This window comes from Gopherus evgoodei, chromosome 11 (assembly GCF_007399415.2).
Source record: "Gopherus evgoodei ecotype Sinaloan lineage chromosome 11, rGopEvg1_v1.p, whole genome shotgun sequence".
Lineage (NCBI taxonomy): Eukaryota > Metazoa > Chordata > Testudines > Testudinidae > Gopherus > Gopherus evgoodei.
In genome coordinates, this window is record NC_044332.1 from 79,611,215 (window position 1) to 79,634,902 (window position 23,688).

Consider the following 23,688-nt stretch of genomic DNA (forward strand, 5'->3'; position numbering starts at 1 on the left):
TATGCCCAGGGTGTCAAAAATTGCCACTGGGGTTGCCTGTGGGTCGCTGGTGGATCTTGGCCAAGGCTCCCTGGGCAAGAATGAGGGATGTCCGAGACCCCAGAGGCTCTCTCCAACCTGCCAGAGGGGGATCGGGACCACGACGGCCAAGGAGGGGCGGTGCGGGAGTGGATCAAAGAAGGCAGCACTGAGTCTCTTGGGAGGCGCAGATCACGTGAGCATCAGCACCATGAGGCTGATCGCGACCGCAACCAGTGTCGCGATGGCAAGCGGTACCACGATGGCGAGCGGTGCCGCGACGCCAATCGATAGTGGATCACAGACCGGTGCTGTGGTGATCGCTGATGCTGGGATCAGGGATCCGCACTGCATCGGTTCGAGGGGTGCCGCGAGGTCGCTGATCATGACCTGGACCTCAAGCAGGACCATGTTCGTGCAGTTGAAAGTGACCTCAAGCGGGAAGGGCTCCGAGGATTGGGACCGCAGGACCAGCGCAGCGAGTCTGACCAGTGCCGTGAGTCAGACTGGGACCTGGGGCAGTGAAGGAACTCAGAACGGTGCTGGGACTTTGAGTTGCAAGGAGATGCTGGCCTGAGGGTTGACAGTCCGAACATCGCCAGTTTGCCCTTGGATGGAACCGGGACTCGTGTTGGGGCCGGTGCTGGGACTGGAGGCACCGGAGCCGTCATCTTGATGAGACCTCTCGCTGCCTCGAAGGTGTCCAGCGTGGACAGTAAAGTGATCTCTTCTACTTGCACTGTCCCGTGTGCAGGGCTGGCCTGAAGAGAGCTAGGCAAGGCGGCCTGCTTAGAGGACTGGTTAGGTTATTGCTCCATCGGGACTGTGGTAACTGTCTTGACCCTGACAGGGGGTCCTCCCACAGCAGTGGTGCCTAACCTTTTTGTGGCCAGTAGCACATTCATGTTTTCAGAAGAGTGTGGCAGGTGTCAACAATTTTTCAAGGCTTATTTTGTATTTGTACATTCAATAATATGAAAAATATATTTAATATACATAATATATGAATCCATAAGATAAAAAGGGTAATTTTACATGTAAAAGGTATTAATTAAATTATTCAGCAATTATTCTTTCATCTTACCATGTGAATTTGCTCTTTTTTATCTATCTGTAAGAAAAATTAAGGAGGTTTTACAAAATAAATATCATAAACAGTTTTCATCTTATTTATTTTAAAAAAGTAAAACATTGTTGAACTGCTGGTCCAAATATATTTATTATTCTTATTTTAACATAGAATGAAGCCTGCGGGCCCAGAGCTCTCTATCCCCGGCAGGCGCAGGGCCATGGCTTCTCTCCCCAGCTGGGCACTAGGCAGGCATTGTCCCACAGCTTGCTTCTTGGCAGCAACCGGGAAACGGAAGCAGTGCCGAGGCGGGTGTTTCTGGGGCCCGGGAGATGGACGGTCCCAAGATGAGCGTGAGATCTTCTGCGGTGCCGAAGACGGTACTGCTGGCGGAGCACTCCACACTGAGGCACTTGGGCCCGTGTCTTGAGAGGGCTGACTCCATGAGGAGTTGTCTAAGATGAATCTCCCTCTCTTTACATGTCTGAGGTTTGAACACTTTACAAATTCTGCATTTGTCCACTTGATGGCCCTCCCCCAGACACCTGAGACAGGAATCGTGGGGGTCGCCCGTAGGCATGGGCCTGTTGCAAGACTTGCAAGGCTTGAAGCCCTGAGAGGGCATGCCCCAGGGCCCCGCAGGGCAGTTGTTGAGGAGACTGCCCTCAACAGCTAAACTACAATTAACACTTAACACTAACTACTAACAATCAATCAACAATCAAGATAAGAGAACACTAGGGATAAGTGAAGCACTTGATAAGACAAGAGACCACTGTTCTAACACCCGTCACAGGCGGTAAGAAGGAACTGAAGGGGGGTTGAGGGTTGGGCTGGCAGGGGCTTATATAGATCGCCATTTCAGCACCACTCCAGGGGGCTCCCCAGCCGGTCCCAAGGCTAGCAGCCAGGGAAAAAGTTTCTGACATCCGTGCATGTGGCGCACGCATACATCTAACTGGAATTGATATGAGCAATCACTCGAAGAACAAAAAGATCTCACAAAATTAAGTGATTGGGCAACAAAATGGCAAATGAAATTTAATGTGGATAAATGTAAAGTAATGCACTTTGGAAAAAATAACCCCAACTATACATACAACATGATGGGGGCTAATTTAGCTACAACTAATCAGGAAAGAGATCTTGGAATCATTGTGGATAGTTCTCTGAAGACATCTAAACAGCGTGCAGCAGCAGTTAAAAAAGCAAACCGGATGTTAGGAATAATTTAAAAAGGGATAGAGAATAAGACGGAGAATATCTAGAGGTCTATAAAATCATGAGTGGTGTGGAGAAAGTGAATAAGGAAAAGTTATTTACTTGTTCCCATAATATAAGAATGAGGAGCCACCAAATGAAATTAATGGGCAGCAGGTTTAAAACAAATAAAAGGAAGTTCTTCTTCACACAGCACCCAGTCAACCTGTGGAACTCCTTGCCTGAGGAGGTTGTGAAGGCTAGGACTATAATATGCCATCACCCAAGGGCAGGAGCTCCTCTTTCCTACTCCTGCAAATAAGAAAGCCAGCCATTCCGTGGACACCCCTGCACTTGGGCTTCTGAGGGCGTCCCAGCGAGACTACCGGGGGTTGGTCCCAATACCTGACTTGCCTGGCCCTGTTGCTAGCTCCAGGCCATCATTTCTCCACCACCACTATGAACTGTTCCTTAGGAGTGGTTCAGGTGATTGCTCCATCTGCCAACAATGGGATAAACTCTGCAGGTGGGAAGCCCTGCACCTCATGTCATATTAAGGAACCCCTTTGAGTTTTGGGTGGGCACAAAGTGACTGGAGAATGACACCTCCCAGCCCCCTTGCTGGCTCCTGCATCAGGCATATACCTGCTGATTCTACACCCACAAATAAGCTTCTTTGGACTCACGTGAGCCCTGAATATCCAGCACAGTAACACCAGAGGGAGCCGGAGTCTGGTCCAGTTCATGTGCTAACCTAGTTCTAAGCACAAGCCGTGCGCTGCCCTTACTTACACCCATCCCCCCAAGAGGTAGCAGGTGTCGCTGCGCAAGGGAATCGCCCCGCACAATCCCTATTCCTAGGGGTGATGCGCAAGCCTTAGAATCATAGAATATCAGGGTTGGAAGGGATCTCAGGAGGTATCTAGTCCAACCCCCTGCTCAAAGCAGGACCAACCCCAAGTAAATCATCCCAGCCAGGGCTTTGTCAAGCCTGACATTAAAAACCTCTAAGGAAGCAGATTCCGTCACCTCCCTAGGGAACCCATTCCAGTGCTTCACCGCCCTCCTAGTGAAATAGTGTTTCCTAATATCCAACCTAAACCTCCCCCACTGCAACTTGAGAACATTGCTCCTTGTTCTGTCATCTGCCACCACTGAGAACAGTCTAGATCCATCCTCTTTGGAACCCCCTTTCACTTAGTCAAAAGCAGCTATCAAATCCCCCCTCATTCTTCTCTTCTGCAGCCTAAATAAGCCCAGTTCCCTCAGCCTCTCCTCATAAGTCATGTGCTCCAGCCCCCTAATCATTTTTGTTGCCTGCCGCTGGACTCTTTCTAATTTTTCCACATCCCTCTTGTAGTGTGGGGCCCAAAACTGGACACAGGACTCCAGATGAGGCCTCGCCAATGTCGAATAGAGGGGAATGATCATGTCCCTGGATCTGCTGGTAATGTCCCTACAGCCCACAATGCCATTAGCCTTCTTGGCAACATGGGCACATGTTGACTCCTATCCAGCTTCTCATCCACTGTAACCCCTAGGTCCTTTTCTGCAGAACTGCTGCCCAGCCACTCAGTCCCTAGTCTGTAGCAGTGCATGGGATTCTTCCATTCTAAGTGCAGGACTCTGCACTTGTCCTTGTTGAACCTCGTCAGATTTCTCTTGGCCAAACCCTCTAATTTGTCTAGGTCCCTCTGTATCCTACCCCTACCCTCCAGCATATCTTTCAATCCTTCCAGTTTGCTGAGGGTGCAGTCCACGCCATCCTCCAGATCATTAATGAAGATATTGAAAACCGGCCCCAGGACCGACCCTTGGGGCACTCCACTTGATACCGGCTGCCAATTAGATATGGAGCCATTGATCACTACTCGTTGAGCCTGATGATCTAGCCAGCTTTCTATCCACCTTATAGTCCATTCATCCAGCCCATACTACTTTAACTTGCTGGCAAGATACGATGGGAGACCATATCAAAAGCTTTGCTAAAGTCAAGGAATAACACGTCCACTGCTTTCCCCTCATCCAGTTATCTCATCATAGAAGGCAATTAGGTTAGTCAGGCATGACTTGCCCTTGGTGAATCCATGCTGACTGTTCTTGATCACTTTCCTCTCCTCTAAGTCCTTCAAAATTTATTCCTTGAGGGCCTGCTCCATGATTTTTCCAGGGACTGAGGTGAGGCTGACTGGCCCGTAGTTCCCCAGATCCTCCTTCTTCCCTTTTTTAAAGATGGGCACTACATTAGCCTTTTTCCAGTCATCCTTAAAGGTCCCAGGTCACCCCTCACCTTCCAGCAGGCATTTGTGGCACCAGTTAGTAGGAAAACTTTCCCCACTGGTAAGGAGAGCAAGTCTGAGCTGGAATCACTGAGATTACAGGGCCTGGAGTACCTGACATCACTTTCCAGCACTGCACTTACCAAGGGGGCTGTATAAATAACCAACAAAATAAAGTTTTCAGGCCCGCGAGGCATGCAGAGAGCAGTGTGTCAGACAAGCAGCACTAGACCAGTACCTAGTGGATCCTGGGGAGCTGGTCCGGACCATAGCAGCCCTCTGATGTGCAAGGGAAGCTCTTTGAGGAAATCAGGCCACGCTGGTGAAAAGCAGAGCATCCCCCTCCCCTAACCCCCTTAACACTGCCCTCCAGCCCAAGGCGTGCAGAGCGTCTGCCAGCTGTGAACCGAATCCACATGCCAGCGGCATCGCCAGCTGAGGGTGGGACCCAGCACCCCTTCTAATCACCGAGGGACTCCACCCACCAGCGACAGCTCTGACAGTCCTTATATCACCTCACTCTGGACACTGTGCTCTGACAGCTGGGGATTAAACGCAGGCCCCTCGTTCACATCTCAGAGACTCCACACTGGAAACAGACCCATGCGCACAGCCATGCTTCCAGGGGAAGAGCTGGGAGCCCCTGGTTCCTCTCCAAGTGCTCTGCAAGCTACTGCATGTGGGAAAAAACCCTGACTCTGCTCCAGTTCCTTCACTAGCTGGCTTTGGATCCAGGCTCCTGGTAAACAGCCAGGTTCTCTAAGTAAAGCAAAGAGCCCCTTGGCGACTTCCCAAGTCCTTCGGCTACTTGTCAATGTCCATTCCTCCTCCACCGCTCCCCTGGGGACTACTCCCAAGGCTTCTGGCTACTGTCTGACTGCTGTAGCAGCTGAACATGAAACACAAGCCTCATTGGGTAATAGCCAGACTGAGCACTTTGTGCCAACCCTGTGCAGGGAAGGAAACTCACTCCCTGCTCTCTCCAGCCCTGGTTTCCCCATGAGTGGAACAGCCCTCCGTACCTCTGCTGAGAGCAGCCCCGCTCTCCCTGTAGTCTTCAATCTCAACATCCTTCTGCACCAGGAGAGATGCCAGCTCTTGAAGCTGGTACTGCAATGCCAGGCTCATCCTGATGAGGGGCCGCACAAGATGACGGGAAATCTAAGTAGGAAAGACAAAACAGGGAAGGCCAAGAAGGGCACTTAAACTGTCTCTAGAACAAAAGCAGTTGAAGCAGGTCAGTCGACAGCAGCAACGTATTGGCAACAGCTATAGCCAACGTTTACTCAGGACTTCTCAGCGCTCACCAATCACAGCAATGCCTGTCTGCCATTCCAGCATCTACCAGCAAGAGGCACTCTATGGAACAAATCAGATGCACTGGTTGTGCAGGGAGGTCTCTGCCATTCCTGCCTCTCCCAGGAGGAGGCACTGTAGGGAATGGTATAGAAATGTTGGCTGTGAGAGGAGCTGTAGAGAAGGGGGCAGGAGCTTTGACTGTCGGATAACTTCCATCTACCCCAGTCTCAGCCTCTCCCAGCAAGAGACGTTGTACAAAACAGCACAGGCAGTGAGGAACAAGATGGACATATGGTGGAGAAGGTTCAATATAAGAGACACACTCCAACTCCACAGACAGCTATGGGAGTGGCAGGAGACAACAGCGAACTCCTTCAGTCTGATCAGCCCAGTGAGAACTTCTGTAAGCAGCACAAACAGGCCCCTCTGAGCCTCACGCCCCCCAAGCCCCTGTGGGCCCTGATGTGAATTCTGACACTGGAAACAGACATGGCTGTGACTAAAAAATAAAAGGAACTGTGCTGTCAAATTGCAGCTTGAGGAAATTGAGAGACTTTCACAGGAAGATGAGATCAAAGGCATGAGGAATCTCTACCCCCAAATCCTATCCAGGCCCTTGCTGCTGCCCCATGCACCCATCTACCCAGCCCAGGCCACCTCATCCTTGCCCAAGGCCTCTCAGTGCAGAGGGTCCTGCCCTATTCCTCAGTGTGCATTGGATGAACCCTGCTCCGCCTCGCACCAAGGGCACTTTGTCCAGGGGACACGCTCTCTCTGCAGCTTCCTGGCCTCATGTCAGAGAGGTTCAAGTCAGGCCAGGCCAAGCTCTGCTCCCAATGGACCATCTCACCTAGCAACTCCAGTGAGATGGACACAGGGAACAACCCCCTCACTGTCATCTGTGGGACAGCCTGGGCAAGACCCATGCAGCAAGGCCCAATGGGCCCTCAAAGCCTGTCTGACAAAACCCTACTCATTCTGTGCTGCATTCTTATCAGCAAACCCAAGCCCCTGACATAGGGGTACGGTGAATACAGCATCACTTACATGACACCACAACCCCAAGAGGCCCTGAGTCCATGGCACACTCACTGCAGAGAGTTGGGGAGTTGAGTTCTGCAGCTCCCTCCTCTTTCAGCCAAAGGTTCAAGCCATGGACACCACAGGTCCCAAAATGCAATGCGGCCTCCATTCGGGTCAAGATGCTGGGAGCTGTGGTCCCCATGGGCCATCCCTTCACTTGCAGAGTTGAGGGAGGGAGCAAGCAATCTGCTCCATTCTAGGCCAGTTCGGCACAGGCCTCAGATTCTTGGTGAGCAGCTGAGCAAAACCTGGGCCCCGTTCCTGCTTACTAACAGTAGCACTTCGCATTATGCAGTGCGTCCCATTGCCTCAGTGCTTTACAAACATTAATTAAAATATGAACTAACAGGACAGCAGCAGCTGCTGGTTCACAGCTCGCTCTATCACTCCGATAACACTGTGGGATTCATACTCTCTTTGAAGGGCAAGAGAATGTCTTTCCAGGGCCATGTGTCTTGGCCCAGGTGAGCAGCATGGGTCTGCCCCACATCCTGTGTTCTTAATGGAACCAGAACTAACATGGCTCCTTTTTGTTACTTCTCCACCTGTGCACCAGCAGAGGCGGACACGGCTCTGGGAAGGTCCTGTTGCTGGACAGCCAGCAGAGGGCACTGACAGACGGAGTGGGTTTTGGTATGCCTCATTTGTTCTTTGTAAAAGGATTTCAGGGCTGGTGAAAGGAGCTGCACTGGCAGGCTGGAGACTGACTCCTCCATGTACCCCAGGAAAGGCAGAGTCTGGGCAAGCCCTACCCCTGCACACAGACAACAACTTACAACTCTGCTAGGGAGGATGAGCCTGTGTGGTGAGCTCTGTCCAGCCCCATCACCCTTTCAGTCCCTGGCATTGCCAGTGAGTCAATAGGTGCCCACCATACGGATGGATTCTGAGGACATCTGTCCCACTAGCAACGGGACTGAGACCCCAGCTCTGCTCTTTTTAAAGAGAAAGGGGAGAATTTTAAGTGCAGATATTTCAAACCCACAACATCAGAACTTTCAGGCAGGTCCAATATTGGTCTGATCAAAGGGCCAATGCCCTTTAAAGGGGCCCCGCCAGGGAGCCTCATCCTGTCCTCTTGCTAGCTGCCCTGTCCCACCCTTCCACAGTCGTGGTGAACACATGGGGAGTTTGTTTTGTAAATGGTATTACAGCAAATTTTGCAGCAGAGCAGAACACTTACATGCACTGTCCCAGCAAGCAGCACTCACAACGTGCCTAGGAGGCCCCTTCCCAGCTACAGCTGCCTCAGCTTCTCTAGGGCAAGTCCCAAATCCATCACTTGCTTCTGAGCTGCCTCTGTTGACTAGCAACAATTATTAGTTAGGTGCACAGCACCCTCTGGTGCACACTGAACACCACTACAATTTAATCAAGCTACAAAGAACACACAGCCTTAAAGACAAGTGTATGTAAGAGCAGAGAATGCCCCAAATTTTCCCTATGCATATCACTGTGAACGAATACACTTCTCACCTGCAGAGCCACTGAGAATGCTGGAAGTGAAGCCCTCATAGGCCAATTTGTTCTATAAAAGAACAAGGGAACGTCCAATCAGGGATGTGTGCAAGAGGACAAGCAGAGGCAAGCCACCCATCAGTGGGGGGCACAAATCTCTTCTGGAGCCAGGGCAGTACTGGGGCCACGGCAGCTCCTCCAGCCCTGGGGCCACAGGGGAGATCCAGCAACTCTGGCTGCCAGGAAAGAATGAGCTTCTCCAGCCGCTGGAAGTGGGGGGTGGGGGAGAGAGCCAGCTCCTCTGGCCATAGGGGCACAGAAAGTGCCCCTCCAAAAGCAACCAAATTTTTATTCCTTTACACACCCCTACATCCAATTAAACTGAAAAGCAATGAATTCAAAACTGATCAAAGGAAAGGCTTTTTCATAAGACACTCAATTAGCCTTGTGGCACTCATCGCCACAAGAAATCATCAAAGCAGCATCAGCTATTTATATGGATAACGGGAACATCCACAGTTACAAAAATAAGGATTTTTTTAAACCAAATGTTTTTAGCAGGGCTATAAACCTTCATTCTTCAGGGCACGTGCCAGTCTCTGACCTAGGGACAGACATTCCACCACTGCCCACTGCAGAGTTCCCTGCACCTCCTTCTGAGCAGCTAGGAATGGCTTCTGTCACAGGTAGGAAACTAGGTTGGAGGAGCCCTGCTCTGGGCTGGCCTGGCCATTTGTGTTCCTAACTAACCCAGCACTTGGTGTGCTTGGTTCCTGATTTTCTTTCTGGTCCCAGTTTTGAATTTCAGACTGAAGCCTCCTAGCTGTTTGCATGGTGCCACCTACTAAAAGTAATTACCTCAAACAGACAGCCTCTTCCAATCTGCAGGTACACAGAGCATTGTACAAAGGTCAAGGGACATAAAAGCACAGACTGGAATCATATCCCTCACCAAAGAATCAGCTGCCTTCAATAAGACAACATCAAGCAGTGCTGCAAAACAGTTTGGCAGGAAGTGGGCAAGCCTTGTTTCCCAGCTGAAACTGCAGGAGGAGATTTGGGAAGAGAACAAAGCCATTTGGAAGCTCTGTAAGAGCTGGACTGTGAGCTGCAAAGCCAAAGCACCTTTCATTACCAGGTGGCCAGAGCTTCAGTTTTATGTTTCAACCAAAACACAGACCTCTAGCAGCAGAGCATTGCTTAGCACCACACAAAGGCATTGGGGTCAGCACTGGATCCAAGAACAGAGCACCCCCACTCCTTGCAGTACAGCATGCCACATAGTACCACACTGGGGCCCTACTCCTTACTGAGCCAGCCACCCCATTCCTTAGACTAGGACTTGCGTCCCAGACCTGGCCCTTATTAACTTACATTGGAGAGGGTTCAAAGAAGAGCCACCAGAATGATTACAAGATTTGAAAACCTGCCTCATAATGACAGACTCAAGGAACTCAATCTATTTAGCTTAACAAAGAGAAGGTTAAAAGGTGATTTGATCACAGTCTGTAAGTACCTACATGGGGAACGAACATTTAATAATGGGCTCTTCAGTCTAGCAGACAAAGGTAAAATACAATCCTATGGCGCAAAGTTGAAGCTAGACAAATTCAGATTGGAAATAAGGTGTACATTTTTAATGGGGGAGAGTGATCAACCACTGGGACTACTTACTTGGGGACATGGTAGATTCTCCATCCATGACTATTTTTAAATCAAGGCTGGCTGCTTCTCTAGAAGATCTGCTCTAGGAATGATTGTGGGGGGCATTCTCCAACCTGTGCTGGACAGTAAGTCAGACTACATGATCATAATGGTCACTTCTGGCCTTGGAAACTAGGAAACTCTGCTTAGCTTGAGAGTTCCAATGGAGGCTTGACTGCAGGACAAGATCGACACCTAAGGAACCAAGCATATGCCTCTCTCTGCTCCTCTCTCCTCCCTTGTATCTCATCATGCAACCCCACCACTCCACCCCACCAGCGATGCCAGGCTTCATCACCAGCTTCGCCCACAAGTCCCATTGCACTTTCTTCCATGGTGACCCATACACAGGGAACTGAGCTAGTCCATAAAGCAGCCATCCTGGACATCTTCAGATCCCTTCCCTCTTCCAGGCCGGTGGCGTGGTGGGCCCCCCCCCAATACCACTTGGCTCATGTTAATGACTATCCTTGTCCCAGCTCCCCTTGATTGCTACGCCCACTTGTTGTATCTCACTTAGATGGCAAGCTCTTTGGAGCAGCGACCATCTCTGACCCTGTGTTTGTACAGAGCCCTACACAGCAGGGACCTGCTCCTGGAGGAGGCCTCCAGATGCTATTGTCACTCAGATAATTAACGCAAGAAATGAATACAAGGCAGCACTATGGCCTATGCTAGATACTCAACAATGGTCCCTTTCTGGCCTTAGTATCTATGAGTGGTTCTAGGGAACAGTAATACACAGCCCCAGCAGCTCTTCAGCTCCTTTCCCATCCCTAGAGAGACTAAGCAGGGTACTTGGCTTTTACGGACACCAACTCAGGAAGCCCCCCAATCCTTGGGAGGCGGGGGAGGGGTGAATTCTCTTTCCCACAGGAGGAGAAACTGTGGCACTGAGAAAAGCAGTGACTCGGCCAAGAATACATAATGAGTCGGTGTCAGAGCCAGTGGCAGAACTCAGGCCCTTCTAACACTCAGCGTGGTGCTCATTCCCACTGGCTGCACTGTTTTATTATTAGGCTTACTGAGATTGCTGTGGTGCAGGGTCAGGGTCCTACTGTGATGGGTGCAGCACACACACAGGCAGAGATAGGAAGGTTGGACAAATTCCTGGAGGTTTCACCACAAGACATTATCTTTAATTAAAGACTAAACTTTAATACATGGCTTGTGTTCCACTGAATTGTAGTCTACCTTTGTCTGCTAGGCTGAAGAGCCCATTATTAAATATTTGTTACTCATGGAGGGTTGGCAACCCTAAGAGATAGCCCTTGGCTGGTGGAGTTGACAGTCTGACCTGAGCAGGAAGCAGTAAGTGGCTGTGTCACACAGCAGGGGAGGGGAACAAGGGTCAGACCAGGTGATGCAGGCAGTTAGTGCACACCTTGGTAACTCCAAAGCCTCCACAAGATTTTTTGAAATCAATTAACTCAGCTCCCGCCACCCACTGCAGCCCCTCGTCATCAGTGACTGGCTAGTTTTGCCGAGCGTCTCAGCAGGAGGGACCAGGCACATGGCACATTGCAGAGCCCTTTCCTCACCATCTCCACAGCAGCCGCAGGGCAGTGGAAATCCCAGTAGAAGGGTAGCCCGGAGAGTTCACTTTTCACACGGATGGTGAGTTTGCTGGCAGTCTGTTGGCAGGAGAAGGAATTGGCATCACTCTCCCTTCCTTCCAGCAAAGGGCACATCAGGTTGCTCAAGCAATTCAGGAAAGACGACACATGGGCTGTCAGCCGCTTGTTCAGCTCCTGGGAAAGCCCAAATGGAAAGGTGCAGTTAGTGGGAGCAGCAAGGAACCCTGGAGACCCCAATGTTAGGCTCACTCTGATCGTGTAGAAACCCCAGCAAATAGGGTCCATCCTAGTTCATTCCGCGCTCTAAAAGTCCATCCTTGGGACTGTCACTGCAGGCAGCTTAGCCACACATCCTCCTTCACCTTCCCTTAACCAATACAGAACAAAGCCTCCAATGGAACAAGCGGGACTGAGAGCAACAGACACCCATCTGGTCTATGTTCGACAAAGAACTTTCCTCACCAGTTCTCCCCATGCCCGTAACGCCTGGGATCTGGGCATTCCCTCCTGGCCCACCAGATCCCCAGCTCTGGGCAGGTGGAGTTTGAAAGGGCAGGATGTAGAGGGCATAATGAAATTTTATCCCCATGTGGTTCCTGGGATGCCATCTCCAATATCCCACTACCCTCCCATTACCACTCCAGGGCTCTCCTGTGCTAGGACACCTCTCAGCTGCTCCAGGCTGGCTGAGAAACTGTTACAGCCTAGCCCACCTGCCAAGACAGATAAATGGAAAGCAGCCATTGTAGTATATGGCAGTAGCCAAGACGACTTTGCCCATCACCATCCATCCCCCAGCAGACGCCAAAATATAAAATACTCTAACATTAAGCCCAGTGATCGGGGTAACAGTTCCCCCAAGAGGCTCCAAACAGGCCCTGCTCCCATCTGCCCCTTGGCCCAGACACAGAGGGGACCTACAAGAGAGGTAGACGGTCGCTTGTGCTACCTGGCCTGTCTCTGAAATTACAGAAGATGTAAGTGACATCATTAAAATAAGCATGTAACTGAGCCTGCGGAAACTGGCAGGGTAGCATCCCTGGAGGAGCAGTCCTGAAGAGGATAGCCTCTGATCTGACCACTAAAGCTAACAGTCGTCTCTCCCTTGATGGCCATACCCAATTCTATGGCATCACAATCACCAGAAAGATGGAGGAAGGAGGACAGGCTGCCAGAGTGAGACACTGCTAGTGCACTGGCCTTGCACCCCTGGAAACAAGCTTCCAACCCAGCCTACAAGGGAAATGTGTCTGATGGCCTCACCCCAAGCAATCTCCCTCAGAATCACAGACCACCAGTTTGGTACAGTGTCTGAGGCGGAGGGATCCAGAACTGGAACAGCCAAAGGTGCTGATTCAGAACTGAGGGGCACTGATAGAGCTGTGGGGAAGGAAACCAGGACTGAAATAGAAGGGAGGCTGCAGATCAGGACTGAGGGGCAACAGCAGAGACTGGGTGCAGAAGCCCAGGACTAGCATAGCAGGAAATGTTGTAGGTCAGAATGGAGAGGAATCAGCAGACCTGTGTAGGGCTTCCCACATCAAGGCCTTCTACCCTAGTCCTATTGAAGCTGTCATCGCTCCTCTGCATGTCCTATAAACTCATGCTGGAATGTGAGCAGGCTTATGCATAAAAGGGGATTTGTGGATTTTGCAAACCTCATTCCAGACTCACCTTGGATCTTTTCCCAATGACATCCCTGTCTGCACGCTCGTACCACACACTGCTGAGGTCAGAGATCAGCAAGACGTAGCCGGTTTCTCTGAAACAAGCCTTGGCAATAAAAGTGGATTCACCAAAGCAAACTGAAGCCCAAGGCTGTGTCAGGAGGCTGCTATCTAGATCCTCAGAGCCCTCCATCCTGCAAAAGAGCAAACAGGCTTAGACAGCAGCACTCAGCAAATGCAGAGCACAACTTCCACCAGATCCCACTCCCTGGAGAGAACATGCTCCAGGAAAGCGTACGTGCGCCTCTCAGAGGCCTTTGCATCCCCACTGGCTCACACTAGCCCTGAGGCCTGCAGCTGATGATACCAAACCAACTCTGAACACAAACACCATTTCATAGTGACGCCTGGCCTCAGCTCCTTCCATATGCAGCTCATAAGATGGGTAACAGGCCCTGTGGGCTGGAGAAATATACCATTACAGGCGTGAATGAATGGCCTGCCCAGAGGAGAAAATTCTTTGGCCATTTTGCATTGCAGTTGCTATTCCATTTTAAAATAAATAATGCACTGCTGGTTCTCAGAGAAACAAGATGGGCAGTGCTAATGATGACCTCTGAAACCTCTGTACTTGGCCCAGCATTTTCTTCCCAGCTTCTCCTCCTGTCAGATCCCATAGGCACATCACAATCCAGTGTTTGTGAATGCCCAATCACAGGAGCTACCCTGGCAGCACAAACAGTGAGTTATAGTCTCACTACAAGGACAAAATGGGAGGAGGAGATGGGCCACTAGTAAACTATTATTTGAATCACAGTAGGGATCAGGGCCACGACACATGAGATGTTGGACAAACAAATCTGGATCAAAATATCACATATAAGGTGAAGGGGTTTGTGTTTCATAGTAACTAGTCCCAGAAGAGTACAATGACTACAACTCTTAGCATACAATTCTCTTCTTTAGTCCAACTGTGGAGCATTGCATGCTGGGACCTACAATCCCCACAGCCTGCTTTTGAGTATTAAAGATGACTTGCAAAGGAAATGTATCGGCTTGTGCCCTTTTTTGTGTCTTTATGAAGGACAAGGATGGATCGAGAAGGGATGGGTCCCATGAAGGACAAGGATGGCTCGAGAAGGGATGGGTCCCACTGCCCTCTCTCTTAAAAAAAATAAATAAATAATTCTGAGGATTATTTTTCACTAGAAATCCAAGTTCCGTCTGCTTTTTTCCTAGGAGATGCTCTCGGCATTGATAGAGGTGTCAATATTCTGTCTCTGACAGTGGCCAGGATCAGACACTTCAGCGGGAATGAACAGAACAGGGCAATTACTCAATGATCCATTCCCTATTGTCCAGCCCCAGGTTCTGGCAGTTGGAGGTTTAGGGACTACCAGAGCATTGAAACCAGTTATACTTTTGGCCTTCACAACATCCCCTGGCAGTGAGTTAAACAAGTTGTGTAAAGAAGTCTTTCCTCATATTTGTTTTAAATCTGCTGCCTATTAACTTCGTTGGGTGACCCCTGGTTCTTGTGTTATGTGAAGGGGTAAATAACACTTCCCAATTCACTCTCTCCACACCCGCCATCACCTTATAGACCTCTACCACATCCCCCCAATATGGTCAGGGACCCAACCCCATGCTGCAGGGATCCCTAAACCTCCAATTGCCAGGGACTGGATGACGGGATGGATCAGTTGATAATTGCCCTGTATTGCTCATCCCCTCTGAAGCATTTGGTGCTGGCCACTATCAAAGACAGGGCACTGGGCTGGAGGGACCATTGGTCAGACCCAGTGTGGATGTTCTTCTGTTCTTAGTCATCACGCTCCTAAAATTAACAGTCCCAGACTTTTAAATCTCTCCTCATATGGAAGCTGTGCCATCCCCTAATCGCTTTTATTGCCCTTGGCTTCTTTGCACCTTTTCCAATTCGAATGTATCTTTCTGAGACGGGGCAGGATTCAAGGTGTGGCCGTATCATGGATTTCTAATGTTTTTAGTCGTCTTTCTCCTCCAACGAACAGTCTTTTTAATCTCTTCTGAGGTGACCAGAATGACACGCAGCATTCAGTGAGTGGGTGTCACATAAGTGACTGCTATTCAGACTGCTTTAAACTTTCCTTCCCCTCTATTCCTGTTCAAATGGGCCTGAGAAACACTTCAGAGGCAAAATGCCCAGTCCATGGACGCACATGGGGGTGGGAGAGCAGGGGGGCCTCCACAGACCAAGGGAGTTCAGTGCCCCCCACCACCTCTTCCCTTTACCTCACCCTCAGCCTCCCAAAACCCCTTCCCTCACCCCCCCAAACCTCTTCCCTTCCCCTCACCCCCCTCTCCTCACCCTTCCCCAAACCTCTTCCCTTCCCCTCACCCCCCAACCTCTTCCCTCAGCCCCACACCTCACCCTCCAAAACCTCTTCCCTTCACCTCCCCCAAGCTCTCATCAGCCCCCCAGCCTCCCAAAACCCCTCCCCTCACCCCCCAAACCTCTTCCCCTCAGCCCCACACCTCACCCCCAAACCTCTTCCCCTCAGCCCCACATCTCACCCCAAACCTCTTCCCTTCACCTCACCCCCAGCCTCCCAAAAGCCCTCCCCTCACCCCCCCAAACCTCTTCCCCTCAGCCCCACACCTCACCCCCAAACCTCTTCCCTTCACCTCACCCCCAGCCTCCCAAAACCCCTCCCCTCACCCCCCCAAACCTCTTCCCTTCCCCTCACCCCCCTCTCCTCACCCTTCCCCAAACCTCTTCCCTTCCCCTCACCCCCCAACCTCTTCCCTCAGCCCCACACCTCACCTCCCCAACCTCTTCCCCTCAGCCCCACACCTCACCCCCAAACCTCTTCCCCTCAGCCCCACACCTCACCCCCAAACCTCTTCCCTTCACCTCACCCCCAGCCTCCCAAAACCCCTCCCCTCACCCCCCAACCTCTTCCCCTCAGCCCCACACCTCACCCCCCAAACCTCTTCCCTCAGCCCCACACCTCACCCCCCAAACCTCTTCCCTTCACCTCACCCCCAGCCTCCCAAAACCCCTCCCCTCACCCCCCAAACCTCTTCCCCTCAGCCCCACACCTCACCCCCAACCTCTTCCCTCAGCCCCACACCTCACCCCCCAACCTCTTCCCTTCACCTCACCCCCAGCCTCCCAAAACCCCTCCCCTCACCCCCCCAAACCTCTTCCCCTCAGCCCCACACCTCACCCCAACCTCTTCCCTCAGCCCCACACCTCACCCCCCAACCTCTTCCCTCAGCCCCACACCTCACCCCCCAAACCTCTTCCTCTCAGCCCCACACCTCACCCCCAAACCTCTTCCCTTCACCTCACCCCCAAACCTCTTCCTCTCAGCCCCACACCTCACCCCCCAAACCTCTTCCCCTCAGCCCCACACCTCACCCCCCCAAACCTCTTCCCCTCAGCCCCACACCTCACCCCCCAAACCTCTTCCCTTCACCTCACCCCCAGCCTCCCAAACCCCTCCCCTCACCCCCCAAACCTCTTCCCCTCAGCCCCACATCTCACCCCCCCAACCGCTTCCCTCAGCCCCACACCACCTCAACCCCCCAACTCTGTTCCTTCACCTCACCCCCAGCCTCCCCAAACCCTCCCCTCACCCCCCAAACCTCGTTCCCTCAGCCCACACCTCACCCAACCTCTTCCCTCACCCACACCTCACCCCCCAACCTCTTCCCTCAGACCCACACCTCACACCCCCAAACCTCCTTCCTCTCAGGCCCCCACCTCACCCCCAACCTCTTCCCTTGCACTCACCCCAACCTCTTCCTCTCAGCCCCACACCTCACCCCCAAACCTCTTCCCCTCAGCCCCACACCTCACCCCCCAACCTCTTCCCCTCAGCCCCACATCTCACCCCCAAACCTCTTCCCTTCACCTCACCCCCAGCCTCCCAAAACCCCTCCCCTCACCCCCCAAACCTCTTCCCCTCAGCCCCACATCTCACCCCCCCAACCTCTTCCCTCAGCCCCACACCTCACCCCCCAACCTCTTCCCTTCACCTCACCCCCAGCCTCCCAAAACCCCTCCCCTCACCCCCCCCAAACCTCTTCCCCTCAGCCCCACACCTCACCCCAACCTCTTCCCTCAGCCCCACACCTCACCCCCCAAACCTCTTCCTCTCAGCCCCACACCTCACCCCCCAACCTCTTCCCTTCACCTCACCCCCCAAAACCTCGTCCTCTCAGCCCCACACCTCACCCCCCAAACCTCTTCCCCTCAGCCCCACACCTCACCCCCCGAACCTCTTCCCTTCACCTCACCCCCCAGCCTCCCCAAACCCCTCCCCTCACCCCCCCAACCTCTTCCCCTCAGCCCCACACCTCACCCCCCCAACCTCTTCCCTCAGCCCCACACCTCACCCCCAAACCTCTTCCCTTCACCTCACCCCCAAAACCTCTTCCTCTCAGCCCCACACCTCACCCCCCAAACCTCTTCCCCTCAGCCCCACACCTCACCCCCCAACCTCTTCCCTTCACCTCACCCCCAGCCTCCCAATACCCCTCCCCTCACCCCCCAACCTCTTCCCCTCAGCCCCACACCTCACCCCCCAAACCTCTTCCCTTCCCCTCACCCCCCAACCTCTTCCCTCAGCCCCACACCTCACCCCCAAGCTCGCCTCAGCCCCGGAGCCCCTCACGCCTCCTGCCCTCCCCTCACGCGACCCCCCCAGCCTCGCCTCAGCCCCCCAAACTCCCGCCCCGCCCCCGCCGTACCGTGCGCGCCGCCGGCTCCCGCGTGAGGCGCCGCCCGCCCGGAGGAGGAGACTCCGCCCCGCCCCCGCGCGCGCTGCTGGGGGGCGGGGCCGGGGCGGGGCGGGGCCAGGCGCGCGCACTGGCTGCCCTCGCGCCCGCGCCCCCACCCTCGCCGCTCCGGGGTCGGGCCTGCCCCGCTTACCCGGGCGCGGGGCCTGCGGAACTGCCTGCCACGGGGCGTTCCTGCAGCGTCCGGCACCGGCCGCGGGGCTGGGGGGGCAGCCGTTCTTCTGGCCCTACAGGGAGCCTGGCAGGGCAGCCACGGATCCCAGGTCTCCAGCCGGAACACGGGGCCCTGCCCCACTGGTGACCGTTCCCCCACTGGGGTGCACACGCTGCACATGCTCAGCCTGCCCAGGCCCAAAATGGGGGCCGTGCCTGCGAGAAAAGTGCAATGCAATGTGCAGCGGTTCCCAGCCTTCAAGGCCCGATCTATCACGCCTAAGTCTCAGCAGCGCTTGGCAGCCCACCTCCATCCTTGGCATCGCTGCCGTTCCAATCCTGCCAGCCCATGTGCCACCTATCTGTGCCCTGCGAGCCCCCGCTGACTGGGCGCGACACGGTTGGAGAACCGGAGCTGACTGTAATGCCAGTTCCATGAGTCTTTGTTTCTGACCTGAATATTTTCCAACAACAAACGGGAGGGGGGAGCCCCAAGGTTGTGTGGAATGGAGGTAACTTTGGGACTGAAAGGAGTAACAGCCCCTGTAATGACATTTGGGAAGTGTGTGCCCCACTCCCGTGGAGTGTGACAGTCTAAAGGGGACTGCACCTGCCCCAGGGGATGTTACCTCTGGATCCTGGCCCGATTCCAACTTGTGCACTTCCACTCTGCCTTATTAAATCCCTCTCGCACTTTCCTCTGCGCCCTCAGAGTGTTCATAATTTCCTACCCTAGACTGCTGGGTAGCATTCCTGTGTGCTGTTAAAGAACTGCTGCCATTTACCTCAGAGGGGGATGCATTTCAGTGATGTCTGGGTGATCCATATGTATGAGATATGAGGTCTTTTGGGATAAGAGGCACTCAGAACAAAAGGGGAGATGATTATTTATTACTACATCAGTACTGGGGGCAGGAATGTATGTGGAAATTGCAGGACTAAATCATGTAACATGTACCCAATTACTTACACTCAGAGCAGGGTGGGAATCACAACTGGGCCCTGGGACTGATGCAGAGCAGGGGCGCCAGCAGCCTGGTTGCTAAACTGGTGGGTAACAAAGATTCCTTCTCAGCATGGTAGCAGGACAGGAGGTATGTTTGCAGTTCTGGTATTCTTCCTAGCACAGCCCACGTGTCCCTCAGTAATTGGGTTGTGAGCGCTGAGCTTTAAATCCTTTAAATCAGCTTCTGTACCCAACGACTGGAAGTTAGCTAATGTAACGCCAATATTTAAAAGGGGCTCTAGAGGTGATCCCAGCAATTACAGACTGATAAATCCAACCTCAGTACCGGGCAAATTAGTTGAAACAATAGTAAAGAATAAAATTGTCAGACACGTAGAGGAACATAAATTGTTGGGCAAAAGTCAACATGGTTTCTGTAAAGGGAAATCGTGTCTTACTATTAGAGTGCTTTGAAGAGGTCAACAAATATGTGGACAAGGGGGATCCAGTGGACTTAGTGTACTTAGATTTCCAGAAAGCCTTTGACAAGGTCCCTCACCAAAGGCTCCTTCGTAAATTAAGTTGTCATGGGATAAGAGGGAAGATCCTTTCATGGATTGAGAACTGGTTAAAAGACAGGGAACAAAGGATAGAAATAAATGGTACATTTTCAGAATGGAGAGGGGTAACTAGTGGTGTTCTCCAAGGGTCAGTCCTAGGACAAATCCTATTCAACTTATTCATAAATTATCCAGAGAAATGGGTAAACAGTGAAGTGGCAGAGTTTGCAGATGATACTGAACTCCTCAAGATAGTTAAGACCAAAGCAGACTGTGAAGAACTTAAAAAAGATCTCACAAAACTAAGTGATTGGGCAACAAAATGGAAAATGAAATTTAATGTAGATAAATGTAAAGTAATGCACATTGGAAGAAATAACCCCAACTATACATACAATATCATGAGGGCTAATTTAGCTATAACTAATCAGGAAAGAGATCTTGGAATCATTGTGCATAGTTCTCTGAAGAGGTCCACGCAGTGTGCAGCAGCAGTCAAAAAAGCAAACTGGATGTTAGGAATAATTAAAAAAGGGATAGAGAACAGAGAGAGATTAAAGAGGCTGGGACCTTTCAGCTTGGGAAAGAGGAGACTAAGGGGGGATATGATAGAGGTCTATAAAATCATGAATGGTGTGGAGAAAGTGAATAAAGAAAAGTTATTTACTTGTTCCCATAATACAAGAACTAGGGGTCACCAAATGAAATTAATGGGCAGCAGGTTTAAAACAAATAAAAGGAAGTTCTTCTTCACACAGCGCACAGTCAACTTGTGGAACTCCTTGCCTGAGGAGGTTGTGAAGGCTAGGACTATAACAGGGTTTACAAGAGAACTGGACAAATTCATGGAGGTTAAGTCCATTAATGGCTATTAGCCAGGATGAGTAAGGAATGGTGTCCCTAGCCTGTGTGTGTCAGAAGGTGGAGATGGATGGCAGGAGAGAGATCACTTGATCATTACCTGTTGGGTTCACTCCCTCTGGGGCACCTGGCATTGGCCACTGTTGGTAGGCAGGATACTGGGCTGGATGTACCTTTGGTCTGACTCATTATGGCCATTCTTATGTTCTTAGTCCCTGTCATAAACAGATAGCTAAGGGTTAATGTCTCTTTCACCTGGAAAGAAGTAACCTGAAACACCTGATCAGAGGACCAATCAGGAAACAAGACTTTTTAAAATCTGGGTGGAGGGAAGTTTGTGTCTAAGTTCCTTGTCTTGGGCCTATCTCTCTCTCGGCTATGCGAGGATTTCTGTCTCTTGCTTTCTAATCTTCTGTTTCCCAGTTGTGAGTACAAAAAAGATAAGACAGTGATTTATATGTTTTTGTATTTTGTATTTACATGTGTGTAGTTCCTGGAATGTTTTGAATTGTATTCTTTTTGAATAAGGCTGTTTATTCATATTTCTTTTAAGCAATTGATCCTATATTTGTCACCTTAATACAGAAAGACCATTTTTATGTACTTTTTCTTTCTTTTTATATAAAGCTTTCTTTTAAAACCTGTTGGAGTTTTTCTTTAGTGGGGAACTCCAGGGAATTGAGTCTGTGCTCACCAGGGAATTGGTGGGAGGAAGAAGTCAGGGGGAAATCTGTGTGTGTTAGATTTACTAGCCTGACTTTGCATATCCTCTGGGTGAAGAGGGAAGTACTTCTGTTTCCAGGACTGGAAATAGAGAGGGTGGAATCCCTCTGTTTAGATTCACGGAGCTTGCTTCTGTGTATCTCTCCAGGAACACCTGGAGGGGGGAAGGGAAAAGGTTTATTTCCCTTTGTTGTGAGACTCAAGGGATTTGGGTCTTGGGGTCCCCAGGGAAGGTTTTTGGGGGCACCAGAGTGCCCCAAAACATTCTAATTTTTTGGGTGGTGGCAGCTTTACCAGGTCCAAGCTGGTAACTAATCTTGGAGGTTTTCATGCTAACCCCCATATTTTGGATGCTAAGGTCCAAATCTGGGAATAGGTTATGACAGTCCCAGAGAACTCCAAGGAGCTTCGCTGCATCTGCCCCCTCGTCCCTCTCTCGTCCTGCGTGCCAAGTTCCTTATTTGCTTTTGCTTGCCGCACTGCAGTAGAAACTGCTTCTGTTCAGAGGATCCATCCAAAATGGAGAACAATGGACCTCACCCAAGGACAGGCTTTGCTAATGGGGTCAAGGCACAGAGCTAGAGTCCTGTCTATATAGCTCTAAATGGGAGAGGTTCTGCTCTTTGTCAACTCTGGAGGGGCTAGATGGGACCAAGCGGCTCCTTTTACCCTCAAAGCCTTTTTTCCCCCTTCTATTTCCTGTAAACACAGATGCACATTTTCAAATGCTGGTCTCTATTTGGCAGGTGCCAATAGCAGAGTTTGGGGCCCAGAAATGGAGACCTGGCTAAGTCCAGGCTGACTACTTGACACATGCCCTGTTCTCTGGCTCTGAGTTATTGTCATTCACTTTCATTTGTATCCGTAGCCATTTCGTAACACACACAAAAATCACACAAATGCTGTTTTAGTGAAATAAATGAGCCCAAAGAGTGAAAGGCATTCACTGCCCAGCATTAAACAAGGTTTGGGGTTTGGAGTGCAGAGACCTCAGCCTGCTTAGTACCATGGCTAACACACCAGTAAACGTCATTTTAACCTTTCATTACAGATACAGGGAAAGAAGGAAAAAGAATTACGGCCTCTGAAATGGGTGTGACACCCTGACACCCCAATATTCACCACTGCCATGTAATTAGGATATGCCTTATACAAAGTATGCCTTACGAGGTGTCATTCTAAAAGTCTTGATCTGCTAGAGAGTAACATTTCGCTGGATTGTATGTGCTATCGTTGTATGATGTTTGGCTATGTATGTGTTACTGAAACATGTTGTGAGGTTGAAAACAGCCACAAGCAGCCTTTCGGGTACAACTGTAAAAAGGCCAAACAATGTTACTGGCTTATTGAGGAAAGGCACACAAGCACAGGGATTACAATAGAAATCTCTCAGAGATAGCACTACAAAATGGGAACTGTGTGACCCAGGTCACAGCAAAAGAGCTTTCCAGATATAAAAGGGGAAAATGACATTATGGGGGGTCCTCACTCTCCCTACAACAACACACCTGGAAACACCTGAGGAACAAGGACTGAACTGTGGGAAGTGATGGTCCCAGGCTAGAAAGATCTTTAGCCTGTGTATGAAAAGCTGGGAAAGCCAAGGCAACTTGTGCCTTAAGAATCTGCCAGCCTGTTTATCACTCAGGGTGAGATAATTTGCTAATTTATATCCTACCTATCTAGTGTGCTAAGCTCAGTTTGCATTTTTTGTTTATTTACTAAGGTAATCTGCTTTGCTCTGTTTCTATCACTTATAACCACTTAAAATCTATCTTTTGTAGTTAATAAACTTGTGTTTTGTCTCTTAAGCCAGTGTGGAACTCATACTTGAGGCACAAAGCTGTTGCATCTCTCTCCACATTGAGAGAGGGGGCAAATTTCAATGAGCTTACGCTGTGCAGTTCTCTGTGCAGCACAAGACGATACAATTTGGGGTTTACACTCCAGATGGGTTGTGCACTTGCGTGCTGGGCAGTTCCTTGGCTGAGCTTTCCCAGGCAGAGCTGATCTCAACATCTGTGTGAAGATAGCGGCAGCCGGGTGTGTCTCTACCTGTGTGTGTGCAAGAAGGGAACTTGAAAGCCAGTCACAGCAGCACAGAGTAAGGGGAACCCAGGTGGATGGGATGGGCAGGCTCAGTGGGACCCCAGTTCCAAGCGGCACCCTGGGGGGAACCCATCACAATGGGAAGTTACATAACCTGAAGAAGAGTGCTGTGTAAGCCTCAAAGCCTGTCTTTCTCACCGACAGAAGTCGATCCAATGAAAGATATGACTCACCCAGCTTGTCTCTCAAGAATT

General features: G+C 51.0%; 1 protein-coding gene across 3 annotated transcripts in view; it reads right to left on the reverse strand.

The window, feature by feature from the left end:
- The window catches only part of NHEJ1 (non-homologous end joining factor 1), a 147,371-nt gene extending 129,225 nt beyond the window's left edge, over positions 1–18,146 (reverse strand). For 2 of the 3 annotated variants that reach the window (XM_030579365.1, XM_030579368.1), the window contains exons 1-4: positions 18,095–18,146; positions 13,362–13,548; positions 11,652–11,861; positions 5,589–5,727 (exon numbers count right to left, since the gene is read on the reverse strand). In XM_030579365.1, the coding sequence (XP_030435225.1) occupies positions 5,589–5,727; positions 11,652–11,861; positions 13,362–13,547 (535 nt within the window). In that variant the 5' untranslated portion in view covers position 13,548; positions 18,095–18,146. Of the gene's footprint in view, positions 1–5,588; positions 5,728–11,651; positions 11,862–13,361; positions 13,549–15,283; positions 15,613–18,094 lie in introns of those variants that run through there. The other variant, XM_030579366.1, reaches the window with a different exon arrangement.
- Between the last annotated feature and the right edge of the window lie 5,542 nt (positions 18,147–23,688).